General features: G+C 42.3%; 1 protein-coding gene across 4 annotated transcripts in view; it reads right to left on the reverse strand.

Annotated features, from left to right (window-relative positions):
* The window catches only part of PHACTR2 (phosphatase and actin regulator 2), a 145,002-nt gene that overhangs the window by 49,624 nt on the left and 78,209 nt on the right, over positions 1-17,169 (reverse strand). For all 4 annotated transcript variants that reach the window (XM_087777387.1, XM_087777390.1, XM_087777389.1 and 1 more), the window contains exon 2: positions 4,854-5,021. In XM_087777387.1, coding sequence (XP_087633513.1) covers positions 4,854-5,021 — 168 coding nt within the window. The remainder of the gene's footprint in view (positions 1-4,853; positions 5,022-17,169) is intronic.

The raw sequence follows: 17,169 nt of genomic DNA on the forward strand, positions 1-17,169 counted from the left end.
AGTTAGACAAGCAAGTTTCTTCTGCTGTGTCAGTTAGCATGCAGCAAGGGGCAACTTGCCAAGTAAATGCATCTTCTCAGTCTCCGTTGGTCCTGGGCCTGTTTCCTCAAGAAATAGAGGGATAACTATTTTTTAATGTTTTTTCCCCCTGAAACTACCATCTGAGGCAGGATGAATGCAATCCAGACTAGTTTTCATTTCAAATTCCAGCCTCCCAGGAAGCACATACACAAACCTAAGTTATTCCATACCTTACATACATAGAGTTTAAGAGCAAATGAATACCTCCCTAGAGCTCTGGGGCTTCCTGACAGCGAAACAGTCCTCAAGCATGTAAAGATATGCTTTCACTGCAAGCTAACCTGATTTGCACTGAGAAGCCAGAGCTTATTTGTGATGCAGCTGGGGCCGGCACCCTGTCTGTCTCTGGGATTTCCAGGCACACGATCCCTTACAGTGAGCGCTGCAGAACAGTACAATTTATCCCTATTAATTCTCTAGATGGAAATACATGGGGAGGTCACCTGCATTTCTGGCCAAGACAGAGGAGGAATTGCAGGAGGGCACTGGAAGTCAACAGATAAATGATTTATCCTGGTCCACTCCTACGAGCACTACTAGTACTACTACTGGGCAACCAGCATGAACGAAAGATCCACCTAGCCCACAACCAGCTGCTGGCATAGGATGGAAAGCACAGCCAGACTTGTATGTAGACAGGAGGGTAAACAGCAATAACACCTAAGCAAGACCATGAACTATATTTGCCTTGAAGATGTAGTCCAAATCTCTGCTCTGTAGCGATTAATTGGTACTTAGATACATTCTTCTTTCTCAGCGTAAAAGCTCTGAGAACTGTTCTTGTACCACTGTCGTATAGCCACATGCCTAAATTTGTACGTTACATCTTAGAGAGTCAAAAGGGGTAAAACTCTCATATGAAATTGTTGGGGAAAATAATTTGGGAACCTTTTATTTATTTTTAGAACTCTTACAATTCATATCATCCAGGTTTACTTTCTTTCCTTCTCCCTAGCTTAGTGAGACAGTCTTGCTGGTGTTGAGGTGAAAGTCAAGATTTTCAGATATTACAGAACTCCCAGAGTTTCAGTTTAAGGGAAAAAAAAAAGCACTTAAATATTGTGATGGTTGGCAAAATGCATGTAAACTGGGACATACAAATACAAGCTGATGTATTGAATGTACAAACTAATATAAAAGTTTTGAAAACCTGAAATGAATTCCCTATGTCACTATGTTTGTATAATTCTACCCAAATAAATCAAATTTTACAGTGTAGCAGGATGGATAAACAGAACGTTATTAAAAATAGAGCATATGTACTCTTTGGGGGGGGGGGGGGGGAATCAATCTACTGAATAACCAACTGAATTCCCAAACCTCCTGTATAACATCTTAAGTTCTGTTCACCAAGAGATGCGTTGAATTTTGTAGATTCAAACTATTTAAATAAACTATATAGGCACTGAAATACTGTAGTTTACACAATTCAGAACATTAGAATGGGTTTGTGTTTTATTAGCTGTTCTATGTCATGTTATTAAATATAATAGTCTTTACTGTCTAAGAGCTTGAGTATGTACTACATCGTTATCTAGCAGGATGCTAGCTAAACAATACAGTAAAAAATGAAAGGGTTTTCAGGATAATTTAGAAGGCTATATAGAAGATGATACTTCTAGATACACAATATACATTAAGCACTTAGTGAATCAATTGCGTTAGTTGCTTTTTTGCCACAAAGGATCATTAAATATAAAGTCTTGTGACTGGGCTTAGAGCAGGGACTTCAGTTAGGCAACTAAGTGTTACCTCCTCCTGCACTGAACTTTTCCTATCCATTACACCATTTACAGAGATACTTCATCGTGCAGATAATTAACTTCCACTTTTCAATACATAATTATATATAATCGTGTATTCAATTGACCAAAAGAGCTTCCACTTATAAGATCTATGGCTATACTTATCTTTCACCATCAACTCTGTTCTTCTGCTAATTTGTAGTGCAAATTCTCCTAACTTTTATGGATTTCTGTTCACACACTGGTGCTCTCCATTTTCAAGAAAAGGTTGATCACAAACCAAAGCTTTAACTTTGAAAAAAGACAAGGAGGTCTATATTACCCTTTTAGTTTCCAGACCTGAAAGGCAGTGCTGCAAAACCACAGCTGAAATGAAAAAAATCAGGTCATCTGAATTTTAAGAAGTCATCCAAAAGAGTGGCTCTGTTTTTCCTCTCTGCTTCAGCATGCTTTACTGATAGTAATCATAATGCTGGGACACAAATCCAAGTGGTAACCTTTGCAGAAGAGTAAAAAAATACTTCTTGTTATATTTTGCTGGATTTGTTTTTAGCTGGATCGGGTTTGTGATCCACTCATCACAAAACTGGTGCCAGTACACAGGAGGCAGTGGAAGTAAACAGACACAGCTGAGAGAACTGTGTCTTGAATCATCACTTGAAAATTAGTTTTGAGGTAGTTAATATGGGCACTGCTTCCCAATAATTACCTTTTTCTTAAGAGTAATAAAAGCAGCTACGCATTGAGAGCCCACAGTGGCAAAATGAGAGACTCAGAATGCAGAACGTTACACATATTCTGCTGCAATGTTACTAGTACCTTAACTCTGATGGTCTAGGTATACGAATGCAGCAAGGTTCAGGGAGAGAAATAACCCTTATTACAAACTGCTGTAGCTGTATGGCACCTGAAAAAGATATTTTGTGGCTCAAAGTTTGTCTATTTGTATCTATAGCATAATTTTAAAGCTCGATTTTCATTACAGTTCTGAAATTATCTAATGTTTTCTGTCCATTACAACTACTGTTAGGCATCTCCACTTTTCAGGTGCTCACCTGGAGATAAATTGTCCTTAATAACTCCATCTGAAGTCAGTGCCAATGGGAACTGTGGGTTCTCCACACCCCTGAAAGGACTTGAGGGACCATGCCATCATAAACAAGACAGGCAAATGAAGGACAAGCAACTAACTACAGAGGCACTTTTGGAAATGTTAACCTTAATTTCTTTGTGCCAAATTTCCTCCTTTTGTAAAAGAAATACAAACACATGCTTTGCCTTGGTATTACAAGAATTGATGCATCCTGATTGTACAACTGGATTGAGGCCCTCTAAAGAAACATACAATACAACATAAGAAATACTGTATTTAACATGAATTTACCAGATATTGATTTGTAAAAAATAACTGCAAAATGACACATGCATTATTATTGAATGGCATAACAATTTAACACATGCTAATATGTTGTGACAGTTTGGGGAATCTCTGTATACACAGCTTATGAACAGTGATTATTCTGGAGATTATTCACTGCATATAAAATCACGTACCTGTCCAACAGTAGCTGCAGAACATTCAGGAGTCATTAACTAGAAATAAGTTTGCTCTAGCAATATGATAAAAGTACTGGGGAAGCTGAAGGAAACCAGAGGCAATGAAGGAGATAGCAGACTGAGGGGATTTTTTTGATTGCAGTAGTGGAAGAAAATGTGGGGGTTTTGTTGCAGGGTACCCAGGAAAATAAAAAAAAAAATAAAAAAAAATAAAAAAGAAGAGAGAGACTGAGAGAAGGATTTGAGGATCTGAGAAAGATTGTCCAAAACTTCAGTTGGTATCTGGAGTGATGATGGCACCAGAGAAGATGGCTTCTTTTTGTTTTTTGTGTAAACAAAACATGTTTTAGAAGTTACACTGCAAAACTATAGAGTTCCTTGCTATAATTGTCAGGGGTTGCTATGGGTTTAAAATGTCAAGCAGTGTACTCCTAAGAGTTCAGGAGAGCCTACTGAGGACACTTTAGGAGATTAACATTGGTTTTATTGCCTAGACCTATGAAAGACAGTGGACAGAGGACTTGCACTGTAGTAATGAATCTGAAGAGCTCATAGATGCTCCCTTGACTCTGATTAGGCTTGAGTTTAGAAAAGCACAGCATCAGATGTCTGAATCCCAAAACAGAAGTTTGGGATTTTTCTGCAGAAAGCTTGGCCGGAGCTGTGACACACAGAGACACACACACACACATATATATATGCACGGTGGCATCCAGTTTCCTAAACGTGGGTGTCTACAGCCACTTGAGATACCCCAGGGTTTTGGAGATGTCTGCACAGGGGTGGCAAATACGCAGAACCTTCTGGGAGAGCAGTCAGGACACCCCAGAGCATCTCAGGTGGCACCAAGCAACTGTGTTTAGCTAACTGAATCCCAGCTCTCAATCTTCCTCTTTTTCAGAAGGAACATAATTCAATCACAGCATTTTATTTCAGACCATTCTCCCAAGCCTTGCCAATGGGGGAGTGAAGGGGCAGAGCAGCCTGTATGAAGGCAGTGGTCACAAAGCTGATCCTCGTTATTCTGCTGAGCACGGCCACGTCTGCTTCTCGCCTCTGAACAGACCAAACTTCCATCCCCAGGAAGGCAACATTTATTTCATAATCCAAGTCACTGACTATTACGAGGACACAGAGACATTTCCAACATATTTGAGGATAGGTAATATAGAGCCTAGCGTCTCCTAGTTAAAAAAAGAGTGCTGTCAACATCAAAAGAATACCATATATAATATATATATATATAATATAGTAGACAAATAAACTGCATATTTTTGGTGACAGGTTCAGGACAGAAGCTGAACAAGGTTAGGTTTTTCCTTGCCAAGGATCAAACTGTTTTTCTGCGTGTCAAATACTGTGCCTAAATAATCCCTGCCACCTAACAAGCTCCAAGAGCTTTTCAAATGTTACTCTGCAAAGCCATCACAGTGTTTTCTACTATTTGCCACCAAAGGGCCACAGACATACCTGCTGACGTTTCTCTGAATTTGTCACTAGTCTTCTTCTTCCGCCATTTCCAAGGTTTAAAGATTTTGCCAATGGTGGAGAGTTTGCCCTTCCTCTTGAAGGGGGGAGTTTGGGATCCTGGGGCTGGTCCATCCGAGTTAGCGATTGAAGCCTTATCCAAACCATCAACTGTATAAACGAGAAAAGTAAAGGTAACTGAAGGATGGAAAACAAAATGGTACCCGACAGCTAAACTCCTCCACGATCAGATTGCAACGGGCTGTGTGTGGGTCCATGTGTCTTCTGTTCCAGAAGAGGGCATTTGACTGCAGCCCGTGGTCACAAGCCAGTCCCCAGCTGAGCTAGCCCTGGGCTTCACTGCTGCTCGGCACCTCAGCGGCAGCAGGCCAGAACTTGCTTCTCACGACGCGCATCTGGCACGTCTGCGCGTTTCTGCAGTTTTTCATCACTACTGGAGAATTTCTTTCAACGCATATTTGGGTGACTTTTTCCCTATCTTTGGTAAAGCTGAATAACTAGCTGTCATCATACAGAAAACAAAACCCTTACAATGTAAAAACATAAGCTATTTCTCTTGAGTAAAATGAATCCTTTCTTAAACAAGCTCTAAAGATAACTGTTCTGGCAGTGGAATGGAAATAGGTCCGTTTGATATCCCTGGTAATCAGTCATTCACAGCACAGCCTGCCGTGAGTCAGGCTTCTTATTAACAAAACCTATTTAACAATAAGCTTTTGGGCTGTAGCCAAAATTTAACGAAGGATAACTTTTCTGCAAAAACATATTGAGCGATATGAAAGCCAATATTTATCATCGATGGCTGTAACATCGAGCTCTGTGAACCAAATTAAGACTCATTCCACAACATGCCATAGCATACAGCTAAAATAAATTTCCCGGAAATTTCCCTGAGAAGTCTACTATTATCTATTTCTATTTCAGAACTGAGGTTTCTTAGAGCCTTCCATTCGTGGTCCTGCAAACACTTCAAATGTGCTTAATTTTATTCATGTGAGCAGCTTCACTGAAGTAACTGCGATTACTTACGTATGTAAAATTAATCACAGGCTTAAATGTTTGCGGCATAAGTGCTCTGTAATTGCTTTCATTCATCTAAACATTCTAATTATAACCAATTCGGAACAGAGCTGATGCCACTGTCAACAGTAATAATGATAATCATAGATCATTAAATCAGAAAGTGCTATTCAGAGAAGGAAATATCACTGTCCCCATTTTACAGATGGAAAATATGAAGAACAGAATTGTTAAGTGCTTAATTCTACGTTTGCCAAATGGCTTCCTGAATCCTGGTCCTGTGTCCTAGCTGCTAAAAAGATACATATTCAGACACATAACATCTTGGTACAATCTTATTATTCTGTTTCTCAGACAAATGGCATTTAATGAGTCCTATATTTGTCCTAGACTTTAGATTGATCCAGGATGCTAAAAAAAAAAAAAATCTTTTCTGTGAGAAAGCTGATGTCATGCACTCAGACTCCAAGAAACTTTATTTCCAATGTTTTGAAATAAAGTACTGGGAAAAAAGATCCATTGTACAACTTCGTTGAAGTCTATGAAGTTAAAACCAGAGATAAATTTCTATGAAAATGATAGCATTTAAATCAGTGAATCTGAGTGAGTTATGCCACAAAATGTAATAAATTCTGTACTGTCAGAGAGATGGAACAGAGAGATGGAAAACATCTCCAGGATAAATTACTGTTATTCAGATATATTGGAATTTAAAGCTTTTATTTAAGTGTTTTCCTTGGGTTCTTTTTTGTCTATAACATGGAGATAAGATGGAAGAAAGGCACGCAAGTGGGCTTTAAATGTAAAAAGCCAAGATTTTGGTAAGGACCCGGACACATCTATCCCTTGCACAAGTACAAAACCCCAGCTTCCTCACTTATGCATCCTAGAGAGTGTAAGAGGCTGATCTTTAGGGAGGTTTAAGCTGAGACTCCCTTAAAACAAACCAGCCACCACCCTACAGACCCTAAGAAGCCGGGTGAGATGTGGAGATGAGAAGACCACTAAAGGCAGTGAGCAGCTCTGCAGAAAGAGAGGCATGGGACAGCAGAAGGACCCCTGCGGGGGTGCCTCACCTGGAATTAGGGATCGCACTTTTGTCTAGGCTTGCAGTCACTGCCTATGTTGTACAATCCCCTACGGAATACAGAAGCCTCTGCTGGGAACTGTGGACCTAAGGGAGAAGTGCATTTACTTGGAGGGTAGTTACAAAGATTAGAGGGCTAAATTTACCTTGGCAAATCCAGTTGATATAAGAAGGTGCAAGAAGGTCAGCTTACACGTAAGGAAGACACTTCCAGGAGGTGGGTGGCACAGCACTGGAACAGGTCTTGGGCAGTTCTGGAGGCTCAACGAGGTGAGCCAGCGTTGACCTCACCTACTGTTGGTCATAGTCCTACTCTGAGTGAGGGACCAGACTGAGTGACCTCCCAAGGTCCCTCCCAATCAAGATTCCCATGGTGCTAAGGGATGTGGAACAACACGCTTGCTCTGTGAAATCTGTGCTAGTAAATCCAAAGAATCAGAAGTGAAGTGCTGAAGAAAAGAGACCAGGGTCTGGTGGCTGAAGAGTTTTGTCCTGGGACAGGAGCCAAGCATTATCTCACTGGCAGAGGCAGTCCATCAGCTCATTAGAGCGAAAGGCTACCCGCTCCTTGGAGGCAGCGGGACAAAACCCATGTTCTTGTCTCCACTGGCTTAGAAAGGCTGGGTTATTGATGTGAAGAGCCTGCATCCTGGTGAGAGACAGCGCAGTCTTTATGAACATAGATCTTTTCACATCCTCCTGGGTCATGGAGTCCAGCCTATTGCAGGCAACCACTTTCACAAAAGCCTCACCTAAATTTTTTCCTCCAGTGCATACCAGCAGGAACGGAGGAAGATTATGGGTCCAATAGCTCCCCACAGAGAAAAATGGATTTGCATCAGTCCCTGCTCTGCCCGCTGCTGAAAATATTTAACTCTGAAATAATCATATTCATCCTAGCTAAAGAAATCTGTCTGCTTCAAATGAGCTAACATATGAAAAAAGGGATCCACTTAGTGCTGAATAATTCTCTTTGGGAAGACTGCAACTTTTGAAAACAGGATTCAACATTAACTCCTTCCAACAGTAACAGATGAGGAGTTGATCTATCAAATGAGTTCAGCAAGTGCTCATAATTGGGGAATTTACCATTGACCTTGTACCAGTTCTTTCATTTGAAAAAAGGACCCAAATATGTATCTGGAAAGGAGGAATAAGCATGGCCAAACATCATGGATTGATTTCAGAAATAATCTAAGATAAAGTAACATTTCTAGGAAAAAGGACTTATTTACATTCAAAAGTAATCATAAGGTAGCACATTTTACCAATTAATAAACTGCCTAGAAAAAAAAAAAACAAAACAACAATTTCAGCAATGACGTTACAGAGCATTTATGGAAAGATCTTTTCAAAAGCTGTTACTCCTTATCTTTGAAACACTCAGCAGGACATTGATGCTTAAGATTTACACTGTTTGCTTTATGGGTCATGTATTATTTAAGAATGAAGTGGTGTATTTTTCACCTCAGAGAGCTTACGTACCTTCTATTAATCATTATAAATGTTATACATATTCACTGAGATGAAAGGAAACATCTTAGCTTTCCAAGACTAGAGGAGCTTGGTCACTTCTGTTATTCTTTTATTTGTACAGTGTCTTGAAATCCTGCCTTCTTCCCACCATCTTCAAAAAGCCAGTAGGTCACTTCATTGCCTTCAATAAACATTACTATTAAGTTGGACAATAGGAATTTTGACTATACTACCTGCATAGTTTACGTTATTATATTCCAGTCCTTTGCCCTAGGTGCAGATTTTACACCTGAGGGATAGAAAGTGTACATAAGAAGGATAAGAAGTAAGTATATGAACCATGCATGTTGGTGTCATGCCAAAACCACAACAACAATGCCGAGACACTGCAAAGCCAAATCATGCTTGGCCAGGAGCTAGACGAAGGGCACAAAAAGGACAGCCTCTCCCCAAGCTTCTGGGCAGCCAGCAAAGATCAGATCAGTTTATGGATGATCCCAGCTTTCCTATAAACACCCAAAGACGGAAATGCCTGAACATGTCTTGTCCTAAGAAGGCTACTTGCAATAAGCAACGCTGATCTCTGTAGCTGCCTGTGGGACACTTTTCTGCTGTGAATGATCTCCAGAGATGATGTGCGGCTGAAGCAGGCGTGTGAACTCATCACGGTTTTCCCAGGGCATGGTACACTTCAGCACTGAGATGTTCACGGCAGCACTGACACATGCTAACACCTTCTTCAGGTAAGAACTTACAACTAACTTTACAGAAGCAAAATGCAGCAAAAAACACCTATCCATCAGATCATTTCAAGCAAGTCTAATATAAATTCCTCTGAAGTAAAGAGCTGTGATTCTGCTGGTTCCAGGCCTTTTGACATGGAATGCAGTTAAGACCATTTTTTAAAAGCTTTGACTTAAAGAAAATTCATGATCAGAAAAAAAAGGGCTAAATTTATGCCATAAGTTGTTCTGTATTTTTACTTCTGTGTATTTTCACTCTTGGCAGTGAAAGTAGAAGGACAGCAGAAGAACCTAACCTCACAACTGAATACTAGGAGTAATACAAGATATATGGGAAAAAAAAACCATACCATGATGTCCTTATGCTATTCTTTTTCTAGTAGAACCATATTTTAATAGTTAACAGATTAAAATTCCTTGCTTGTAGTTTACTACTAGTAATTTGAGTCACTGATGATTTAAAAAAGGTCAAACCTGAGTAATTAAGTAGCTAGCTACAGCAGGAGTACACTCAAAAGATTTTTCTGTAGAAGAATCCTTCACTGAATCGGAATAGTTTTAAGATTCTTTCTCATGTTAGTCCACATTCACATTTAGTGCCAACGAGAGTTTATTAGACAGACTTTGTTGTAATCTAGTAGGGAACATCTTATAAAATTGCTGTTTAATAATTCTTATCTGAGTGGTGTTTTAAACAGTTTTGTGTTGTGTGGCCAACAACAGCGCATGATATGAAAAACATGAATCATTTTAATTTAGTCTTACAGAGACTCCAAGCTGATAACAAGTTCACTGGAATCAATGTTAATAAGTGAAGTTTTATTAGTTTATTCTTTTCATAAAGATTCTTGAAATCCTGGAGTAAGAAGCGTTTAGGATGACGTCCAAGAGAAGAAATAAGGCAGAATTTAGGTGTGTATGTCAAAAGTTGTGCTATTGGGAGCCTGGGAAGCTCTGATCAGATGCTCCCTGACTCTGAAGGTACAGATGCCATAATTCATGACATTAAAACTATCTGAAATCTCTGCTTCTCTGTACGTAAAACAGCATCCCAGACTGGAGTTTCACAGCAGAGTGGCTTTGGTGATGAAGTCAGCCTGGGAAGTTTCTTCTTTGCACTTCCATCTGCTCATTCCTGACCCTAAAAAAATATGCCATCCCTTCAGTTGTAAAAATACAACTGTTCACTGGGCTTCATCGCAAGATCTCTGAATGATCCCAACCAAAAATGCCTCCCTCTTTCCGCCCTCTTTCCTTATTTAAAAGGTTATTTTTAATCTGGGCCACTTCAGCGATTTAGTCTTCAGCACAATCCTACGAACACTTGAAGTGTCAGGGCTGGGCGAGGAGCGGGCTGTGGCATGGGGTGGGAGCCAGTGACTGGGCTGGGCAGGCAGCCTAAATCGGCTTCACAGCTGCAGCCAGGATACCAGGACCCTCCAGCCACGAACCTGACAGCGCTACACAGCCTGGCACAGACCACGTGCCTGAACCTGGGTAAGTCCACAAAATAAGCATGCTTTTGCTGAGAGCATTCACAGGGTAGGTGGAAGATTTGGGTTCCTTCCCCTTCCCGAACAAATAGCGTTGAAATCTACTATCCTTCCCTTCCCAAAGAGGAATACCCTAACGGGGAGTGGGAGTCATGCAGTTTTGGGGCCATTCAGCCATGAGCAAGAGAGAAAACACCAGGAGGAATGTGATGCTGTACTCGGGTACGGTAAGTTCACTCGTATACAAAGATATGTGAATTCGTATACATCGTGGGTGATGCAATGTGTATGGGCCTTCTGCAAGAAAAACAGTCGCTGTACTTTAGATGAGGATGTACAACATCACTTGAATCTTTCTCATACTAAAAAAAAAAAACAAGTATTACAGGATTGCAGTGCTATTAAACCTTGCAAATGAGTAGTCAGAAGTGTTTTTTCTTTCCTGTCTCTCTACTCCCCTCACCAGCACCATTCTCCACAACTGATCTATCTTGCTGGAGCATTGGGATATATATTTAAGGGATTCTTTCTCACATTGTTAAGTACAAGACGGTACCGGCAGAGTGGCAAGTTCTCTTCTTTCCCCATCGCTCTGGGTGCTACACCTTTCATGTTGCAATCCCTTCTCCCACCCACTTGCCTCCCAAGCTTCACCCACCTCCACTGCAGTTCTGCCCTGGGTCCTTGTCAAGAAAAGCAAGGTGCAGAACGGCCAAACGAAGGAACGGTCTGCCTCCAGCCTCTCCTCCTTCCCACCGCTGGGGAACACGACCAAGAGGGGAAAAGGCACAGAACCAAGTGCTCCACCGATACCAAGGTACTAAGGCAGTACTGGCACCTAATCCTTTCACTAGCATTGGGCATCTTGCAGTATTACTGTGGTATCACTACATCACCCTTAAAAGTGTGTGAGGATAACCTTTTTGTTGTAATACAGGTGACTCAGGGCATTGCCACATCTAACCAGAAACGAATTAAGAAACACAACAGAAGATGCAATGGCTTCAGTTCAAAGCTACCTTATGCGTGGATTTGGGTCAAAATGATTTCTGTGCTTATTAACTACTGGTTAGCTAGTACAGTTATTTTTTCTCTTCCTCTCACTGCCCCCAGCTGCCCTGCAGGGATGTGCTGCACAAGTCATCTTGGTTTATTGAGACCTCAAAACCTCTTCTGACAGCGTTACGATTTTCTATACAGTCTTGCCAAAGGGCACAGGGTTGGAAGCCATGGTTTTTATGCCAGCAAAATCAACATGTTTATGCAGCTGCATATTATCCCCATTTAGTGACAAGAACAATAACTCATCGACTTGCTATAGAGTATGGTAAGCTGCTTATTCCTGGAGCTTACTGGAAAAAAATCAAGACACTGCATGGTAAAATGTTTGACATGGTCATTAAAAACCAGAAGTAATTCTGACACTACCAATGTCATTTTCAATAAATCTCTCAAATTCTGTAAGGTTATATCAATTTTTTTCTGACCAGAACCAGATGGAAAGACGGGTCTTTTTTCTTTCTCCCTTTTTATTTTCTACTTGGAAGGGAAAAAATGCAACTAATCCCCAGTGGATAAACTGACAAATGGGAGAGCTATAATCTACCTCTGAGCAGCACAATGAATTGGCATCTGAATGCTTTCGCCTTGCCATACATCTGGAGTTTAACTTTGGAGAAACTCTGTCATGAGCTAATTGACTTGATTGTGTTTTAATTAAATGAAAGGAAAAAGCTGAAGTTCAAATGTAGGCGGCTGAATGGTAGTTTCCATATGGAACTGCCAATATTGCAAAATGTTAATTGGACCTCCTGCTGGCAATGAGCTAAACGGGCTGGGTAGCGGCTACTTCAGAGGGATGCTGGCTGCTGCCAGCCGGAGTGGATCCTCCTGGGATAACCATGGCAGGAATGGATACGACTGCCTGAATGCCTCCGGTTTCTATGAGGATACACACACAAACACCTTTCGGCCTGTCAGAGTCACACATAGACCAGCAGCGCCAAAGCCCAGAAAGGGCTTCAGGAGGCTGAACCCTGTAACTCCCATCTCGCCACAAGCAAATAGGTACTGCAGTTTCGCTGCAGAAAGCCAAACACTGCAAGGGGTGGAAAATTCAGCTCAAAAGGCCATACTCTGTTCTGCCCCTGTGACGAGCCCCTGCCTAAGCTCTGCAAAAAGCACAGGTGCTGCTACACAGGTAGTTACAAGGGAAGGAGGGGAGCCTATGCTCCCCCTGAAAGCGACAGCACAGATGCCCAGGGCTCCACAGTTCAGAGAAAAAGCCGCGTGGCTCAGAGGGATGCCCAGCCACACTGCCCTCTTCTATAGTGCACAGAAAAGGAACGTGAGCAAAGACCCAAGCAACGGTGCTGCCCCCCACATGCATTTATTCTAGTTCTCACTCTGTCACCTGTACGCCTGGGATTAACTTGCTCAGAGCCTGGAAGAGCTTGTTTAGCTATCTGTCTCCCAGGTAGGAAATCCTCGCCCCGCCAGACCTCGTCCCCAGCAAGCGAGGACGGGACTTTACCTAGGATTCCTACTACCTTACACAAGAAACAGTAAATAAAACAGTGTTAAACTTCAGGCTTGAGACATGCTTGCTGCTTCACTGGGGTAAAGCACAAAGGACCTCTTTGCTTTAGAGTTACCGTAAGTGTTGTTTTTTTTTCTGGTCACATTGACCACATCAAGTTAAGTGCTGTTGGTTGTTTTGTCAAGTTACAGGCTATCGCATTATTATCACGAGTTACCGCAAGTTGTCTCTTGCTAATGCAACCCAAATACAGATAACACACTTGTAACATGCAGCTTCAGAGTTACTTCATCATATAGTTTTCAGTCCCATTGGGTTAATTCTACAGAAAAAATGTGAAGGTATGGTTGTAGGGCACTCTGTAGAGACACTGGAAATACCACAGGCAATACAGCTAGTCAGGGCTACCCAGCCTGGCTAAATTACACCTCTCATGCAGGAACCTGTGCAGAGCTCGTCCGCTACCTCTGCGCTGGCACGTGAGCTGGGGGGGTTCCACAGCGCATGAAGCACTGCAGTGATACCTCTACGATCGCACCACCTCTCTTCTCACCTGTTTCCAGACATATGAAACACCAGGTCAAATTCTGGATCCAAGCAACTTCTCCACAAAAACAGGGGGAAAAAAAAATATCCAGGCACAGTAACAGAGATGTGGGAGGACAGAAAAAAACAACAACTAAAAGCAGTGTACATAAAAGAGCAACCAAACTACTCTGAACGGCTGAGGATTGAAAATTCATGCTTCTTGTGTCAGAATATTAAGGGACAAATCTCCTGGGAGTACAATGGTATAGGTTTCTCTTTATAGTTTAAAAATGTTTTTGGATAATTTTGTAATTCCACCTAAAAGCAAGCTGCACGTACTCATCTTGTTAAGTTCTGTAGTGATATTTTTAAAATGTCACATCTGAAAACCAGCACTGCAGGACTGGAAATACTTCCTTACTGACTTTTCTTGCTATAGCCTTAATACGGGGGAGAAAAATAACTATAATAAGTTTACAACAAATATTTTTAGCTACAAGCAAGCTGTAAAACTTCCCAGCAGATAGTGACTAGAAGTATGAAAATAAACTGAAGCGAGTACGTGGCCCCTCTCCTGCATGGTAATAAACAGGAATTAAAAGAAAACATTTTTGTGGTAATTAATAGGGTATGTAATACTGATGCTGAGATAAAACCGGGTCAAGCATGTCACAGGGAAGCCTTTGGCCCTATTCCCACTTCTCCAGCTAGCGGCAAAGTTCCTCTCCAACTGCCCCAAATGGGCCAGGAGCCCTTGGATGCCCTGTCCGAGTAGCAGCGGCACCCATGGAGGAAAGGGAAGGTGGGGGAAGGTTCCTGGTGCTGGCTTGTCCCGACAAGAGGCGATAGGTATGCCATGTCACTGCCCTACTGGAATGTCCCATCCCTGGCGTTCCCAGGAAGCTGACAAGATGAGAAACACAGTCCACAGGAATTTGGGGAAAATGAAACCGAAAGATGCAAGGCAAACACAAACCTCGTCATCTAGTGCAAACTCGGCCGAGCAATCCCCGTACTGTCAGGCTGCTAACTCACGGGCAGGTCTAGATGCTTACCTATGACTCCTCTTAGGAGCCCGTTTGCCTTCAGAGAGTGAACCAGCACGCTCTCAGGTGGCCCTTGCTACTTGCTATCTGAGCTGAGTCAAAAACCTAGCAAAACAGTCAAAGCACAGCCAAAGTTACTCTGGGCTGTTTCTAGCTCCTCTCCTCTCCATATGTAAGCAAACGCAAACTTGGGGCTGCTTCAGATCTCAGCTGGCTGGTTCCTCTGGAGGCGTACACTATCCCAAGGGAGGGTTTTGCTCCACTAACAACTCGCCTACCCTGCAGCCCTGGCTAAAGGACCCAGCTGCTGATCCCTCTCCGACGTCTTCTGGCCATTCCCTCGGTGCACCTGGAAAGACAGAGGCGTTTCCCCACAGCTCGCTGGATGTGTCCCCAGAAGCCATCGCCGCTGTTGGCGGAGGCAGCACACAGGTATGGCTTCATAGAGATGCTGCACACACCAGCAGGTTCCTGGTCAATTCACCCTGTGTTTTTGCACCACCACGACAAAATCATCAGCTGAACCACCTGATGGTGCTGGTGACCATTTGTGAGGCTACGCTTTATCACTGAACTGAGCCAGAAGAAAAATAACCTTTTGCCTAGGTTTTTAAAACCGAGTCAGTTCCTACTGCTGACACAGGAGGGTCGTGCAAATAGTTTTGCTGACCAGGCTGAGCTGAGCGGTGGAGCTAGGAGCGTGGAGCTAGGGCAGGAACAGAACAAGAGGGAATGGGGGAGAAGTTTGGGAAGAGATGGAGGACTTCTGCCATGAAGTCAGCACCCGAGCTCACTGCCAGCAGGCGTGAGAGCTGCTCCTCACAGCAGCATGCCCCGACCCCTTCACCACATCCAACGCTGAAGCAATGACCGCCTGAAGTGCCAACACCGTTAGCTATTTTCCTTTTCTGCGTGAAGGAAGCTGGGGAAGGAGGTACACATCTCTCCTCCCCAGCCCATGCCATCCCACCCCGACTCATTCCAGACCACCCAGCACCCTCGCTAAATACAATTCTATATGAACATTACACGCGTGCTTTTCCCTTTATTATTACTGTCTTTAACCAAATCTTTCACAATTAACATGTTTATACATCTGAGAGTAGGTTTGGTTTCGTGGGCTCCCATCCCAAAGCTTCCTCACACGTAACTACTATAACAAGGAGCTCTTGATCTACAAATAACAGAACATTTACGTACAAAAAACTTTAGGAGCAATTTGATCAGTCGTGTAATTAAATCCCCCATACGGGACAGCCCAGAGCTCGCTGTGCTGCCTTTTAAAAGCGACATTTTCTTTTATACTGGCACGACTTCAACACCTTTTTTCTAGTACAGGAAACAGCACATTGCACTTGTCCAAATGTGTGTAAGTCAAACCCGAGGCAAATAGTTTCTTTTTGCGACCCCACTGGCCTCAGAACCCCGCCAGGGAGGTCAAGGACACTTTTAAATCCAGCCAGCAAATTTCTGAGTGTTGCTGTCATTGCAAATGTTTGCATGAGCTATTAGATGTGCAGTCTTTGTAGAGAAAACTGTGTTTATTTTTAAGTTCAGTTTTTAGCTGCCTTTGAAATGCTTGTCTTTGTTGCTAGATACCAGCTTGGATAAACAATAATAATAAAACTCCAGCACATTCAGAAGAAACTATTAATGATTAAATACAGTTCCTCTCAGTCAAAATGCCAATTTGTCAACTCTAAAACCACAGCCTGTAAAAATTGTTCGTATCACTCTGTACCTATACTATCACAATTCTGAATACAGTCTAAGTCATCTTCTTTGCTAGGAGGAAATGGGAGTTGCCAAGTTGCAGCTGACTTTTATTCCGCATCATGTTTCATTACTCTCTCCATCCCTGTCCACACAGCAAACAGCTGTTTTATTCCCCGTATCTTGTTCTTTATTAGGGCCAGGGTGGGGAAAATCGGACACAAGCTGACATATTTGTCAGCCCAGCTGCTCTTCCTTTGCCAGTTTAAACTCGGACACTCAAGGGCACGTTCATGTAAAAGGACAGGTCTGTGCAACTTGTGATGGGATTCAGTTATACTTTAAAAAATAGCATGTTCCCTTTCCTACGCAATAAAAAATAGTAATTCCCCCAAGCAAGCTGGCTTTGCAAGCAAGCAAGCTTTACGGTGGCACCATAAATCACTACAGCAAAACCCAATGGAATTATAGTACTATCTTTATGTAGATTTGAAGGCTGTATTCAAACACATTTTGGACTTCAACTTTTCCATGGAACCGGTGTTTATGGAAGTGAGGTACGGATAATCAAAAGGCTTTGGCTGGAACAAATTGCAAATGAGAAAGCTGCTCCCCTTCGGCTCAGCGCACTGGGATGCCGTGCCAGGACAGCA

This window comes from Nipponia nippon, unplaced genomic scaffold (assembly GCF_047370975.1).
Source record: "Nipponia nippon isolate SJK-2023a ecotype South Korea unplaced genomic scaffold, ASM4737097v1 scaffold_4, whole genome shotgun sequence".
Classification (NCBI taxonomy): Eukaryota; Metazoa; Chordata; class Aves; order Pelecaniformes; family Threskiornithidae; genus Nipponia; species Nipponia nippon.